We start from the raw sequence: 16,711 nt of genomic DNA on the forward strand, positions 1-16,711 counted from the left end.
GGTGCACAATATGATCAAAATATGGGTCAAGCAAAAGTGGATGAGTCCAAGCTGTATCTTGTGGGTACTTAAAGAGCTTCCCTATTCCATTCCAGTCTATCGTATCGTATTCAGATTATTTGATTGACATCACACACCCTCGTCATACATGGTTTTGGGGCAACTCACAACCATTTGAAACACAAGACACAGTAAAAGAAAGGTGGAATCTAGACACATAAAAAACAACGCTGTGAGAAATAATTTTTTTAAAGAACTTTTTCAAAAATATATTGAATATGCCATAAGCTCACCATCGCCACCTAGCATCATATTGCACTTAATGCACTTAAATGTTATATTTGCAGCTGTATAGCAGAGTCCAAAATCAACATACTGTATATTCCTGCGTATAAGACTACTTTTTAACCCAGGAAAATCTTCTCAAAAGTTGGGGGTCGTCTTATACGCTGGGTTGTACTTCTTATACGGTGAGTATATCCCAAACTCTATATTTTAACTGGAAAAGTTGGGGGTCGTCTTATATGCCCAGTCATCTTATACGCCAGAATATACGGTACTTTAAATTACAAACACCCACTATTATTATTATTATTTGAATTTATATACCGCCCTATACCTGGAGGTCCATTAAACCTTTTGGTCTCAATAGCCTTGTAATTCAATACACAGATATCACATCAACTGACACTTTCTGCAGGGTTTTGGCTCACCAGCTACCGTGTTTCCCCTTTTTTAAGACACCGTCTTATAACTTTTTTCCTCAAAAAAACCACAGGGTGGCTTATTTTCGGTGGGTGTCTTAAGTAAGATGCAAAGTGATACACAAAATAAGGAAAATATTTGGTGTGTTCAAGCAGTTTTGCATTTATTTCTATTCTGCTGCTGAGTCTAGTCTTCTTACAACACAAGGAGGCGGCTTGCCGGGTTGTCGCCCAGCAGCGCGCGCGGAGCGCCCCGAGCCTCTGGGAGCCGGAGGAGGAGGCTTGCTGGATCGTCGTTTCCCTTGTGTTTCCTTGATTTCCTAATCCCTTCTTATCCCCGCCCTGTCCCACCCTAACCCTTCCCCACCCCCACTCCCACCCCCTCATCCTCCTAGTGCCGTACCTTCACTGCGTGTTCCCTGCTGGGGGGTGCGCCTTGGGGGGGGTAATTTTTTCGGTTGCATAGGCTTCGTTGAGCGGCTTTTTAGCTGCTTGAAGGGGGAGCAGTCCAGAACGCTCCGTTTGCTTGCGCTGGGAGCGGGAGCGCTTTAGTGGCCGGGCTAATTTTAAGCTTTTGCCATGTTTTCCGTGCTCTAGGCTAGCGCTCTGAGCGGGAGCGCTCTAACCGCCACCAGCTACCGGTATTTGGGCGGCAGGGTGCCGTTTTCGCGCGCCTCAGGCCACGTGTCCAGTTTTAGGGCTGGCTTGTGGCGCCTTTGGAGGGGTACTGTTGTGTGCGGAGGCTTCCACTCCCTCCCCCTCCTTTGTTGAGTCCATTGACAAGCGGCTTGAACCCGCTTGTCAGCGGTTCGCCAGGCTTTTCCTTGTCTGCGCTCTGACAGCCGCCAGTCAGCTGGGCTCGGGGAGGCTTTTGTGACAGCTGCAGGTCGCGCCTTTTTTGCCGAGGGAAGCGCGGAGCGGCTCCTGGCTCGGTGGCAGCGCTTCCTGTTTGGTAGCGCCTCTCAGTCCTCCGCCTTGCGGAAAGCCTCCTCCTCCTCTTCCCCGCCCCAGTTGTCTCCTTTCCTCGCTCCCCGCCTTTTCTCTCTCTCTCACACACACACAGAGGGAGAGACACCGTTCCGTGCGCACGGCCGCTCAGCCATTCTTTCGCGAGCGTGTCACAAACACCGCTCTCCTCCTCCCCCCACCCATCCTTTCTTGCGTGCGTGTTCATGCCTCCTCTGTGCGAGCACCGAAAGAGGGCCGAGCGCACGGTGCTTGTGCCTCCTCCTGTTTCTCCCCCCCCCCCCGCCCGTGTGTGAGGGAGAAATTAGCAGTTGAGGGCGAGGACGGATAGAGAGCTGCACGGCGCTTCAGCAGCAGCAACAGCAGCAACCAGTTCCAGGTGCTGAGCCGCGGCAGAAAGAGGAGGCGGCGCGCGGAGCGCCCTGAGTCTCCGGGACCCAGCCCTTTGAATCCTCCTCCTCCTGCTGTTGTGGCTTGGGGCGCTCCGTGCTGTGTTGCTGGGCACATTGTCGGTCCCGCTGCTGGGGCGCTCGGCGGTCTCATTCTAAGTGGCGCTGCTGCAGCAGCAGCAGTAGCTGGTTCCGGGCACCAACCCAGCAGCCCTCCTTTTCCTGCCGCGGCCGGCATGCTGGGTTCCGCTGGCTCGGGGTATGGCTTATTTTCGGGGTATGGCTTAATTCCGCAAAAGTGTAAAAATCCTGCTACGTCTTATAAAATGACTACGTCTTAAAATAGGGGAAACACGGTAAGCATGGGAATTGACCGACACATCCAAACCAAGAAGCATTGAACTTTCTGCCTTTTGAATGTAATGAAAATGATGTATAGATTGCATTTAACACCATCAAAACTTGTTAAAATGTATAAGGCAAGATCTAACAAGTGTTGGAAATGCAAAGAAAAGGAAGGTATATTTTACCATATGTGATAGACTTGTAAAGAGGTAAAGGATGTCTGGGAAATAATATATAATGAGTTAAAGAAAATGTTTAAAAACACTTTTGTTAAAAAAAAAGCCAGAAGCCTTTTTACTGGGTATAGTAGGTGAAGAGATACCAAAAAAAGATAAAAAACTGTTCATGTATGCAACAACAGCGGCAAGAATCCTCTTAGTGCAAAAATGGAAATAAGAAGAAGTACCAACGAAAGAAGAGTGGCAGATGATAATCATGGACTTTGCGGAACTGGTGAAGCTGACGGGAAAAATCCGAAACCAGCATGATCAAGTATTCCCAAAAGACTGGAGTAAAATTATACAATATCTGAAAGATCATGGTAAGCAATTCACAACACTAGTAGGGTTATCTGAAGACTTGTAATGAGATTTCTTTCTTTCTTTCTATATTTATTTACATTTTGAGGTATTTAGTAATGAGTTATATTAGAATTGGAAAATATATAAAATGCTGTGATATAAAGGTTAGTTTTGAAAGCCAAGGGGTGGGAGGGAGGGAAGTCGACAGGCTCTAAAGAGCCAAAGAAGTAAAGTGGATAATAATGATGTTTAAATGGAAAATTAATAAAAATTATTTAAGAAAAAAGAGCTCCCTGCTTTCTGCAGCATCAAGTGTACGGCAGGTGGGCATGCATCCACCTGCCGTAAGGGATTCAGTAGTGAACAGGAGAACCCATTTCACTTCTAGGCAAAATTCTCCCTCCCCACCAACTTCTCTCTCAGTTACCTTTGGTGCATTACAGAGGTAGCGCATCATTTCTCCAACATATTGGATCACAGTGACGCGGTATCGCCTGCAGTCGTTCCAGAAATGGGAAACAGAAAACTTAGACCTCAAGGCAATTGTGCATCCTGTGTGGGGAGAGGGTGGGGGGAGAAAGAAAGAAAGTGATTCAGCTTTCATTACTTTTTGGACCTGCAAAATTTTGCAAGACAGTTGTGCTGCTTTGGTCCCAGTGTATAGGGTTACCAGACTCGATAGAGGACAGGACTCCTGTGCCTTTAATTGCCCTGCTCTCTTTTGAGTCTGGAAACGTTAAAGAGAAACCAGCAGACCCTTTGTTTAATTTCCAAGCAAAGGGTCTGCTGGTTTCTCTTTAAGGTTTCCAGACTCAAAAGAGAGCAGGGCAATTAAAGGCACAGAAGTCCTGTCCTCTATTGAGTCTGGCAACCCTACCAGTGTATGAGTGTCTCTTGTAACTTCCTGCTGAACTCCTGCAACTTTTCATACCACAAATCCAATCCTCTTTTAAAGTGTTATAGGAATTGTAAGGTTATGTTCATAAGGCAAACACATACATAAGTATATAAACCAAGTGCCTGAAATAGTACAGAACAATCCTGAAGCCGTTTTGACTCTCCCAAACTGACCTCAAATATTTCTCTGCGAGGAGGAAGGAAATGGGAAAAGCTTTCCAATTGTCTTTGGACTGTAGGGGCTTACACCTCCCTGTAAATACCGGTACAGTCTGGCAAGGATCTGTTAAGCTGAGCACACTATCAATATGCGTAAGAGATTCAGGAACTACATATTTACCATCTCAAAGGAATGGGCAGGCTACCCAGGAAATGCAATCAGATAAGGCATTATCAGGTATCCTGGCAGACAAGAGAGAAGCAACACACTCAAATTTCTGCTGGGGACCACCTCTTTCTGTGATGTATGTACTGTATGATTTTTTGGGGTGTGGTCTTGAGCTACAAGGTAGGCAATTTCAAATATCTGTACAGTGTAAAAGCTTGCACACCAATGTTCTGGGTTCCTCTCCTCCCTCCCTGCGTGGGGGACCCTGTTGCAACAGTTTAATAAAGATCAGGCTTACTAGCTGCTTTGCTTCTCAATATTCTCTGGTTGGCTTCTGTTGTTTTCTCCTACCAATAGAGAACCTACTTAAAGACTCTATATGGGCTCTTGGATAAAGGGGAAAGGAGCAGTTTTTTCTTATAACAGTAGCCATCCGAGTTGGCTCTTGTGAGAGCAAGTTCTAAAGTTTAATTATGCACTGAGTGATTAAGTGCTCTCTTTTATCTGCCATGAATCTTCCAACATTCAGCTTTGTTGCGCGTCTACGAGTTCTAGCATAATGAGAGGGATAAAAACTTTTCTCTATCCACTTTCTGCATGCCAAGCAGAACGGTTCATCACTCCTGCAGCAGCTCACTACATTTCTGTGCTGAATGGGGTGCCCATCTGTTACTTGCCTGCATAGAAATCATCACCAATTAGTATCAGGCAAGTGTATGTGCAATGATGGATTTCACAGAATCACAGGACTGTAGAGCTAAGGGATCCGAAGGATCATATGATCCATATTCACAGACTGAGGATCTGAGTGCAGGTTCTGACCCCACCCCACCCCACCCCGCCAAAAAACACAAAACCTTATGCACCCATTCATCCCAGGTCGCTGAAAATCATTCTGTACATACCAACCTCCAGGCACCCTCCTGTCCCAAGAAGAAGGGCAGCTGAGTGGTACATCGGCAGCGGGATGTAGATGATATCCTTAGGAGTGACCCCGCACATGCGAAACATATGGGACACTTTGAGCAGCTTCGACTGGGTGATGATAGCCGCTTTCGGCAGCCCTTGAGGCAGGCAGAAATTAAAAAGAAGGAAGAGGGTTACGTAATGATCTGAAATGACTCCATCAAGCGAGAGACAACAATCTGCAGGGGTCATATCTCTTTCTGTCCTACCCCCCCATCCCCCAAATATAACGCTATCCACATAATAGCAAAGGGCAGACACAGGAAAAGAATTCTTTTTCTACCTATAGCTTATTTTGTTGCCTTGTAGAGAGCTAGGAACATGACACACAATGGGCAAAAGCAGGCCTATTTGATTGTTGACTATCAATGGGACTATTACTGCCCCACTCTTTGACAGAGTCTGTTTTATTCCAGGCACAGTGCCGGATTTAGGGTTGTGCAGGTGCTTCCCACACAGAGGGTGCCAATCCCGGGGGGGGGGGTGGCACACAAAATTGAGACGATCCATAATTGAGAAGATCCATTTGGGGGCGCCAATTTTGGGTTCGCACAGGGCACCATATTATGAGAGATTATCAAAGTCTGATGTGCACTGGCAGAGGAAGAGGGGGGCAGGGGGGAAGCACACTGCCCGCGGCAGCGTGATTCTGGTGGGGTGCCATTGCGGCTGCCCCGCACGCACTGGGAGCCACACCCCCGCAGGAGGTGTGCCACACCCCCAGGACATGCGCCAAGCTCCTGCAGGCGGCACGTCACGCCCCGGCCTGCTCTCCACACCCCACACCCCCGTTCCAGAGTATGAAGCTCCGCCACTGCTGATGTGACCTGATGAGATCTTGCGCTGTCTCAATCCCGAGTCAACATAAATTTGGTCTGGGACCAAAGGAGTGGTTCCACGGGAATAAAGCGCAACATCATTACTGCGGGAGTGCCAGCAGCCCTTCTTCCACAGATGCCCCTAGTCACACTCTCCCCCACCGTCGTGAGATGGATTCATAGCTGCCAAGTCTCCCGTTTTCCCCGGGAAATCCCCGTTTTTCCAGCTGTTCCTAGCTGAAAAAACTGATTTTTTTGTTTTTTCCCGGTTTATTCTGGCGCGGCGGCCATTTTGGAACTGGGCGGAGCATGCTCAGAAGCGACTTTTGGTGCTGCTTTGCCCAGTTCCAAAATGGCTGCAGTGTGACTTCTGGCGCGGTGGCCATTTTGGAACTGGGCAAAGCAGCATCAAAAGTCACTTCTGAGCATGCTCCGCCCAGTTCCAAAATGGCAGCAGCGCTACTTCCGGTCTGCTATTTCCGGCCCGGTCCCTTATTTCTCTGACAGCAACTTGGCAGGTATGGCTGGATTGCATATGCTAAGGCTTTCTAAATTTGCATTGATACAGATGAACGAGTTACAGGGATTTTATGCAGCTCTGTGTGCTCTTTTGTCCTCTATAGATGTTGTGCCAGTGGCCAGCCAACTGGTGATAGTCTCACAGCCACCACGGTCTGACACTTGCATGGAAATGGAGGCTGTGTGGACTGAATCAGAGATACCGTACTGGCCCAAATATAAGCTGGGCCCGAATATAAGCCGCACCTTTAGGGGGGGGGGGAGAGAAAAAGAAAATACCCAAATATAAGCCTCTCCCTTCAAATTCCGCAGGCACTCACACCCATTCTGTTTTACTGTATGTCTGTTTCAGCAGCGATATCGTAAAAGCCAATTTTTGTAAGGTCGTGAATTTAAGCCGCGCTTTAACTTATATTTGGCTTATATTTGGGCCAATTACGGTATATCTCAAGTTGTTTTACACATGACTGGCAGTGGCTCTCTGAGGTCTCGGGCAAGGTTCTACACTGAGATCCACTTTAGGCTGGATCAAACCAGTGTGCATCCCCTTGACGGTTGAGTTATGGCCCCTCCTGAATGGGCAAACCCCACCCCTCCTCAAAGCGCCCAGGAGGAGGGCAGATGGGGAACAAAATGAGATTTCCAGGCATGACAGCCAGTTCTGCCTCCCCTTGCTCCCTCACCCACCTCTTTGACGTTCTCCTCCTCACCTGTGGTCCCAGAGGTGAAAATATACAGGGATGACGACCCAGGGGTCACTTTGCCTCTGAAGGAAATGGGCACAGGCTCGGCTGAGCTGGACTGGATCTTCCCCAGCAAAGCTTCCACGCCCTCGGTTGGGGAGTCTTCGCTCATGAAGAAAACTCGAACTCCCTCTGTCTTTAGAGTAGGAAGGACATCCTCAATGGCAGCCTTGAAATCTTCAAGAGAGCATGAAAAGAGGTGAGATAGGCCCTTGATTGGAGCGTCTCCACCCCCATCGTTCTGCCCGGACACTGAGGTCCAGTACCGAGGGCCTTCTGGCGGTTCCCTCGTTGCGAGAAGCCAAGTTGCGGGGAACCAGGCAGAGGGCCTTCTCAGTAGTGGCGCCTGCCCTGTGGAACGCCCTCCCATCAGATGTCAAAGAGAAAAACAGCTACCAGATTTTTAGAAGACATCTGAAGGCAGCCCTGTTTAGGGAGGCTTTTAATGTTTAATCTGTAGGCAGCCCTGTTTAGGGAGGCTTTTAATGTTTAAAACATTATTTTATTTCATTTTTCTGTTGGAAGGCGCCCAGAGTGGCTGGGGAAACCCAGCCAGATGGGCGGGGTATAAATAATAAATATTATTATTATCATTATTATTTATTGGCCCTTGGTTTTGGAAATCCCGCTAGACAGTAAGGCAGCCGCCTGCCCAGATTCTGCAATAAAGAATGGTTTCGTTTGCTTATGAATAACCAGAATTGCAGTTGTATACCAGACACGTGGGTGGCGCTGTGGGTTAAATCACAGAGCCTAGGGCTTGCCAATCAGAAGGTCGGAGTTTCGAATCCCCACGATGGGGTGAGCTCCCGTTGTTCGGTCCCAGCTCCTGCCAACCTAGCAGTTCGAAAGCACACAGACAAATAGGTACCACTCCGACGGGAAGGTAAATGGCGTTTCCGTGCGCTGCTCGGGTCCGCCAGAAAGCAGCTTAGTCATGCTGGCCACATGACCCGGAAGCTGTACGCCGGCTCCCTCGGCCAGTAAAGCGAGATGAGCGCCACAACCCCAGAGTCATCCGCGACTGGACCTGGGGTCCCTTTACCTTTACCTTTACCAGACAGTAGCATTTGGGATAGGAGTGTGCATTAGTTTTGGGGCGCGTTCGGTTTAATTTTCATTTGTTGCTATGAGTGATGAAAGGATACTTCAGTATTTTTCAGCAACAGAAAGTACCCATTTGCTGTTGCTCAGATTTAAATGCTTTCATGGGATGGGCCGACTTTTGTTCCCCAGTAGCAGCAGCCTTAGAGGAGATGATGGTGGTGGTGATGATGATGATTTGCAGAATGAACTGGACCACCTTTCCCGATGTTTTGGACTACAACTCCCATCATTCTTGGCCATTCTGGCTGGGTTTAATGGAAGTCCAAGGCTGGGTACACATTACTGCTTACTCCAGCTCCAACACACAATCCCACCATTGGTGTTTGAGGCCCATAGCACATTACATTGGCCACAATCCATTGGTTTCCTGTAGCTTCTTGAGAAATACCCCTGTTTGAGGCAGTTTCCCTCAAACTAACTTCCATCCAATTTGAAAATGGAAGGTGTGGTTAAGCTGAGGTGTGTACATCCAGGCAACTACTGAGCATGTGCAGATGAACTGGAGTTCAGCACAGGGCAATAATTCGGGTAATGAGCCTCAGGTGATAACACCCTCACCCCCTTCTCTGGTGTGTGAACAACAACATACAAAAGCTACGTAAAAATGCACCAGTAGTGATGGAGGGATGATTTTGCTGCATTTCAAACCACTAATGTGTAATAGCCCAAGGCTTCTAGAGGGCACCAGGTTGGGGGAAAGGCTGTCTTGGACACTATATTGCCAGAGGGCACTCCAATTTTTAAACTGGTGGTCCCAGCTGGAATTGTCTTGTGGGGGTCAGCTTTTAATTCTTTTATTACAGGGATGCCCTGGAAAAATGCAACAATTTTGAGAGAAACAGAGCAGCAGCTGTCAGGAGCAGCCCCGGAAATACCTCTGCCACCGAAGCCACAGCAACAAAAATCTACTTAGGTAGTCAGTGAAAGAATTCAATGAACACAAATGCAATAATGAAACCAGTGCACAGCTAACAAATGGATTTCCCCGTTACTTTCCTAGCCACTAAAAGAATACACTTTTTTAAAAAGTGTATTCATTGCGATGAGAGGCAGAGCATTTTAGGTTGTGTGCACATTATATATTTAAAGCACATTCAAAGCACATCCCCCCCCAAGAATTCTGGGAACTGTAGTTTACCTGTCACAGTTACAATTTCCATCAACCCTTAACCAACTACAGTGCCCAGAATTCCCCCTGACAAAATATTGACAGTCTGGAGGTGCCCTTAAAAAAACAATCATGTTTCTCTGTGTGTGTTTTTTTAAAAGGATGCTGTACAAATATATAATTTGTTAACACCTGAGGGAGTGGCGAGGCAAATGTAATATCAGATAAGGAGGAGCGAGGGAAAGAGGAAGAGAAATTCAACTTTCAGCTTCAAAAGGCTGTACATGTGCCATTTGAGAAGTGAAAGCAAGGGGAAATAGGCAGGTCCTCCCTCAAAGAGTTGTTGCCATGAGACCTGGAGACCAACCGCCTGTGTTGTGGGTGGGTGAGATTGGTCAGCCACAAGGTCCTTCCATGTTGGGTTCAATCTGGCCAATGGGGCGCAGTCCAAATGGATTGAGGGACCTATATATACCCATGCACGTGACCCAGAGCTTCCTCTTTCGGTGCGTGCATTTGGAACACCCGCCCACCTCTCCCTACTTCTAGGGCTTTGTTGTGCTTGACCTTGCTATGCCGTCATGTGCCGTCTGTCGTTGGGACAGGGGCACGGCAGGAATTTCCCCCCCACTTGGCTGATTGGCTGGTGCCATTTGGGTTTTGCCCACCGCGTAGCAAATCGTCACAACTTGTAAGGTTGCAGATACGCTCTGGTTCAGGTGATAGGGATGGGGGAACGCTCTCACCATCCCTATGTGCAGGGTATTCCGTTAAAGGAATCCAGGGGCTCAAATGGTTCGGTGAACCCCTGTGAGGGGGTTGTGCCCGTGCCTGAGTCCAGGGGGACATCTGAGTGGCGGACATAGCCTGTTCCCGGCTTTCCGCCTATCCAGGTGTTCACCCTTGGCTGACCTATGCTGGTGCCCCGGATCAGCACTACCTGCAAGGGTGCAAGGAGCTAGTCGAACCAGAGCCTATGCAACCACTCACTTTCTGTAATCAATAAAATTGTGGCCTAAAGGTAAAGGTAAAGGGACCCCTGACCATTAGGTCCAGTCGTGACCGACTCTGGGGTTGCGCGCTCATCTCACATTATTGGCCGAGGGAGCCGGCGTATAGCTACCAGGTCATGTGGCCAGCATGACAAAGCCGCTTCTGGCAAACCAGAGCAGCACATGGAAACGCCGTTTACCTTCCCGCTGTAGCGGTTCCTAAAAAAACAAACCAAAATTTAAGTCATGTGTGCATTTATTTAGGTGGGAGGTCTCTGGGTCTGAACACTCAAAGCAGTGCTTAGGGCACAGCAGAAAAACCTGCACCCAACCCTGTTGAAAATATGCATTATTTATTTCTTAAATTTGTATCCTGCATTTCTATCCAACAGATGTGCAAGGCTGTGCCTGTTTTCAGGCCTGCCTATGATTGTGTAACCTTTGGCGCAGTTTTTGGCACATACACATTCAGAATATTTGAGGTTACAGCATGGCCCCCGGTCAAACTGGTTTTGCAGATGTTCCTAGGAAAAAGGGGAACTGCCCCACAGAACTGTGGCTGCACTTGCCAGTGTAAATGCCTGCTTATTGGATAATGCCTAGGATACTCAACACAGATTCTCCACCACCTCTCTCCCTCCCAGCTGTTTGCAAAACAGAAAGATTAAGTGCCTGAAAAGATGGGAGGAAGGGGTGCTTATTCATATATCTCTGCACAACCATGAATTTTGCCCGTAAAAATAAAAAGACTGATGAATGAAATAGCCGAGACCAGAAACAGCTTATATTATGGTAGAGTTAATTTCCATCTCAGGGGAGCAGCTGCATTTAGGAACTTGGGCTCTCTTGCACAAATTCAAAGACGTGAGTTCGTAAGAATATAAGAAGAGTCCTTGTTCTAGCTCCTGCTGAGAGCACAATGACAGAGACTCCTGAGAGGAAGGAAGGGCTCTTTATTGACGCCAAGAAGACTTACAAGCTCAGCAACAGGGAATGAGTCACAGCGGTTGCTACGCTCAGGCTAGATGACAACAAAAGCGAGGCTAGCCAGGCTGGTAGCAAGGTCCAAGAGTCCAAGATCAGGGCTCAGAGTTCAGAAAAGCTATCCCAACGGATTGAGATGCCACCTGCCAAGCCTTTAAAGACAAGGCCAATAACACATAGTTGTGAGAGTCTCGGGCTGAACCCTCTCCTTTGGATCCTGGCTCCTCGACCCCAGCAGTGGGCTGGCACCTTCAATGGATTCCATTGCTGTGCTCTTCTCCCTGGGAGGGAAGAGGGGAGATGGGGTTCTGCATCTGCAACTAGGGCAGCCACCTCCAAGAGAGAAGTACAGTGGTACCTTGGTTTAAGAACAGCTTGGTTTATGAACAACTTGGATTAAGAACGCTGCAAACCCGGAAGTAGGTGTTTTGGTTTGTGAACTTTGCCTTGGATTAAGAACGTGTTCCGTTTCCTGTTGAGGAACATGTTCCATTTGTAAATTGAGTCCCCCGCTGCTATGGGAAAGCACACCTTGGTTTAAGAACGCTTTGGTTTAAGAACAGACTTCCAGAATGGATTAAATTCATAAACCAAGGTACCACTGTACCATCCTCTGTTCCCAGATCTCAGCCCCACCTAGGGTTGCCATATTCCCAAAAGTGAAAATCCAGACAAAGTTGTTGAGCTTTTTTGTTTGTTTGACGACTCCTCTAAAAAATTAACTTTTGGGGCTTTGGGGGGAAATCTGGACGTATGGCAGCCCTAACCCCACCTCCATGTCTCCCTCCTATTCCCCTTCCTGGGCCATCTCAGCCTTCCTGTCTAGTGACAGCAATGGAGAGCCAATTGACAATCTCAGTCCGAGGTCTCGCCGTTGGGCACACCTCCAGGAAGGTTGTAAATGTAGAAGCAGACTTAATCATTACTGGCATGGATCTTGCTGGAAGCGAAATAGGGAGGAGGAACCTGATTAGATCAGGACATCTTTAGTGTGTGATGGATGTGTGCGAGAGCAGCTCTGTGAATATGCTTGTGAATAAAGCTTAATTGAACTGATAACCAAATTCCCATGCTTGTTGGACTGTTGGCTGCTAACGATCATTATATCCTGAGCCTGCCAATGCCTCAGAACTCATGGGATTTTATTTTTATTTTATTTGCTGCTTTCACATCCCACATTTGCTCCAAAGAGTTCCAGGTGGTGTTCGGGTTTCTTCCCCCTTCCTCATTTAATCCGCCAAGCAACCCCGTAAGGTAGGTCAGGCTGAGAGGCAGTCACTGGCTCAAGGTCGCTCTGTGAGCTTCATGGAGGAGTGGGACTTGAACTCTGGTTTCCCAGGCCCTAGTCAGGCACTCTAACCACTACACCACACTGGCTGTCCTATTGGATCAGGCCAATGGCCAATTTGGCCCAGTGTCCTGTTCTCTCGGTGGCCAGCTCACTTGTGATTCCTAGCAGAAGCCGACTGCCTCCGACAGTAAGAGGGAGAACATAGGTATCATGACTAGGAGTCCCTGAAAACAGAGGGAACCAGCTACCTCTCCCCCCCCCACGCACTCTCCCTCACTCCCTGTCTCCCCTGACCTTGTTATCAAGCTATTGATGTTGAATCAGGATTAGTGTGCTGGTCTAAAGGGGGAGAGTCTCTTCCTCTCTGCTTCAGAGAAAGGATTGTTTGTACACAGAGTGTTTACTTTGGCTCTGGTGCCATGGATTAAAATCTCACCTGGTCCAGATTCATTGACCTGGGGAAAGTCAGACACTCTTCACATACAGGCATCATTTGTAAGATACCATCTTATTCCAGAAAAAAAAGAGTGTGATACCCTATCATTAGGACTTTCTTCCCAGAAAAGAAGATCAAACACTGTTTATGTATGCAACAACCGCGGCTAGGACTTTGTTAGCCCAAAAATGGAAATTACAGGAATTACCTACAATTGTGGAGTGGCAGACAAAAATGATGGACTATGCTGAACTTGCTAGATTGACATGCAAGATTCGTGACCAGGGGGAGACAAGGTTTCAAAAGGACTGGAGTAAATATGTGGACTATATGGAGAAAAACTGTAGATCGTTAAAAACTCTCGCAGGATTAAAATAAACCTTACGAATTGACCAATATGTCAAAAAAGGAACTGCAAAAAAGGGAATTAACAAGAAACCCGCTTGAAGGGAGGGGGGGAAGTCATAGCTCGGCGGAGCAAGGTAAAAGATGTGAATATAAGATTTTGTATAAAAGATTGGTTTTGTTAATTTGTTGAATTTGGAAAATTGGAATAAAATGTATTTTTTTTAAAAAAGGACAGGCAGGTCGTTGTTGTCTTATCAAATGAAGACCTTCCTCTTTCTAGAAGCCTTCCAAATTATCCCAGCCTGCATCCGTATTGGATCGTATTGGTTCCCTCCCCACCCCACCCCACCCCATGAAATTGTTCTTTAAAGTTTGTACTGTTTTTAGATATGGAATGTTTTGTAATTTATTTATTTATTAACCTTCCTTTTTTATTTGTTGCATAATGGCATATTTTATTATAACCCGCTTTGGCGCTTTGTGGGGAAAGGCAGGTGAGAAATCAAATCAATCCATAATAACACTAACACACCTTGCCAAGTTGTTGTTGCAAAGGGGCAATTGAGGTGAGAACAGCAAAGCACGCCCAACTTTGCCTGACCAGTTTACACTGATGTCATCACAGAAACCACTGGAGTCAATAATATACCTCCCGCTGGAGATTCATTCGTTCTCTCTTCCTTTCCTTTGCCTCAAACATCAGCAGCTATTGCTGTTATTTTCTTGTTGGAAAACTGCATCACTAAACTACCCTGTTTTGGGAGTTACAGGTAGGTAGCCGTGTCGGTCTGCCATAGTCGAAACAGAATAAAAAAATTCCTTCCAGTAGCACCTTAGAGACCAACTAAGTTTGTCATTGGTGAAGAAGAAAGTGTGCATGCACACGAAAGCTCATACCAATGACAAACTTAGTTGGTCTCTAAGGTGCTACTACTGGAAGGAATTTTTTAATTCTGTTTTGGGAGGTCACACTGAAGTTAGTCCAACAAGGAAAACACACACCCTGCAGACTCAGAGTTGCTTTGTTTTCTTTTAGGGCTAAAGCAACTGAAATAATGACTACTTACTCAAGGAATGCTTTCTCTAGCTCTTTTCCCTTTGCACTCTACTTAACTTCTCTCATACACCCATGCTCAAAGATCGTTACTTCTACTAGCTGAGAAAAATTGATTTCTTTTCAACTTGAAAGATTTATTATCCCATACCCTCCAACATTTCTCTGATGAAAATAGGGACATCCTATTCCATATACTCCAACATTTCTCTGACGAAAATAGGGACGTCATAAGGGAAAGCGGGATATTCCAGGATCAAATCAGAAACCGGGATGGCTTTTGTAAATCCGGGACTGTCCCTGGAAAATAGGGACACTTGGACATTCTGTTATCCATGTGCCAAAATGCCAAACAACAGTGCTTCAAGGAGGAAGAAAATGGCTTTTAAAGTAAGGCTTTTCCTTTGAAAAAAAGAAAAAGTGAATGGAAGCTATGACACAGTCAGAGAAAGGTAAAGCCTGTCTCCTCATTAATGTCATGGCATCTGCATGACATCATTGTCTCAGATCTTCCCTCCTTTGAATGTAGTTGTTGTTTTCCCCCTTGGAAAGTCTGAAACTGCTCAGGTACAGACGAGCTCAGACAACACAGAGATGGTGCTATTTTGTCAGGGGTGGGAAAAGACATGTCAAACCTCTTTTAAAAGAGAGGGGTGGGGTGGGGGTGGGGGTGGGGGAGAAACAGTTCAAGAGAATTGCCCAAGATTCTTTCCATTGTGACTATATGGCCTGACAAGTGTAGCACAAACAGGATTTTAGTTGCGCCCCCCCCCCCCGGGTGTAAATGCACATCCTAACTCACCTGGAGTTGTCAGTAGCACTTTGGCCTTGCAGGAGCTGAGGGCATGCAAGAGAGACTTGGCTCGGATGTTATGGTTGATACACGCCATGACACTGCCAATCTTCTCCAGTCCCATCCAGACCCAGAGATAGGCAGGGACGTTCTTTAGGAAAACAGCCACCGTTTCCCCTTCCTTCAGCCCTACGTGGTCCCGGAGCACTCTGGCCAGCTGACTGCTGCGCCTGTCGATATCTCGGTAGGAATAGGTTTCATCTCCAAAGAGGACCAAGGGCTTCTCTGGGTGCTTCTGGACTTTGGCCAAGAAGAAGTCCAGTAAGGTGATGGGAGGTCTGCGGCTGAGACACCTGTGGCATTTGTATCCTGTGTGAAGGACGCGAAAGAAGAAAACGAAGTCCAGCCAAAGGTAAGGGAAGAAAACATTCCCCAGGAGGAGCAGAAGGATCAGGAGCCCTATCACAACTGTGTAGAGGTCCAGCATGGCTGGGATCTCACCTCAGAAGACCCAGGGCCCTGCAAGTCGCAGACACACACACACTACCTCTTGCAGCCTCCGTCTGAGCGTCTGAGCCGTGCTGAATGGAAGGCAAAAGGGTATTGAGCAACAGTGAATGAGACGAGGTTTCCAACCCTCCCCTCCCATCTGTCCCTGCAGGCTGATTCGAGGAAGCCCTTGGCTCTCAGACAGAAAACTTTAACTTACACAAGATACTAGCTCTGAGAGCCCCCACCCTTTGCCGCCTCCCTCCCCTACCATATCTGCAACACTGGCATTCGCTTGCAGCTGGAGGCAGGTCCCAAGCACAGTTCTGAGTTTGCCTAGTACCGGTAAGTTCACCCAGTCCACTCTCAGAGAGGCAAAGTTCACATCTCAAAAGCGCTGGAGGATATTGGCAATTGCCTGAACTGCTTTCTTCTTCTTCTTCTTCTTCTTCTTCTTCTTCTTCTTCTTCTTCTTCTTCTTCTTCTTCTTCTTCTTCTTCTTCTTCTTCTTCTTCTTCTTCTTCTTCTTCTTCTTCTTCTTCTTCTTCTTCTTCTTCTTCTTGAAAAGGCCTTGCATAATAGATGATTTCCGCTGTCCCCCAAAGCAGCCTTGCTGAGGAGAAAGGGAACAGGAATAGAAGGAAGCTCTTTGGAAGCTTGGCAGCTCCACGCCTAGAGGAGTTCAGATTCAGCAGGGCATGAGCAAGTTGTGTGTCCACCTCTCTGCATTTCTGTGCAGATGAACAAACATGATATTACAACTCGAGGTGCAAACAGGCCCATTCCACTTCTCCTTTCTGCCGTTTTGCTGAGATGTTCTAAAATTTTCACAGGGCTAAACAGAGCCTGTGGGTCCTTCCACGTGCTCCTGTTTTTGAGAATTCACCGTGATTTTTTTGTGCAAGGTGGCAGC

General features: G+C 47.3%; 1 protein-coding gene across 1 annotated transcript in view; it reads right to left on the reverse strand.

Annotated features, from left to right (window-relative positions):
• Positions 1 to 16,247, reverse strand: part of LOC118094140 (long-chain fatty acid transport protein 2) — a 40,529-nt gene extending 24,282 nt beyond the window's left edge. Inside the window, exons 1-4 of the mRNA XM_035134180.3 lie at positions 15,319 to 16,247; positions 7,164 to 7,373; positions 5,056 to 5,214; positions 3,353 to 3,477 (exon numbers count right to left, since the gene is read on the reverse strand). Of these exons, the coding sequence (XP_034990071.2) occupies positions 3,353 to 3,477; positions 5,056 to 5,214; positions 7,164 to 7,373; positions 15,319 to 15,796 (972 nt within the window). The 5' untranslated portion in view covers positions 15,797 to 16,247. The remainder of the gene's footprint in view (positions 1 to 3,352; positions 3,478 to 5,055; positions 5,215 to 7,163; positions 7,374 to 15,318) is intronic.
• Positions 16,248 to 16,711: the final 464 nt, after the last annotated feature.

The sequence above is a fragment of the Zootoca vivipara genome, chromosome 12 (genome assembly GCF_965207765.1).
Source record: "Zootoca vivipara chromosome 12, rZooViv2.hap1.1, whole genome shotgun sequence".
In the NCBI taxonomy this organism is placed as follows: Eukaryota; Metazoa; Chordata; class Lepidosauria; order Squamata; family Lacertidae; genus Zootoca; species Zootoca vivipara.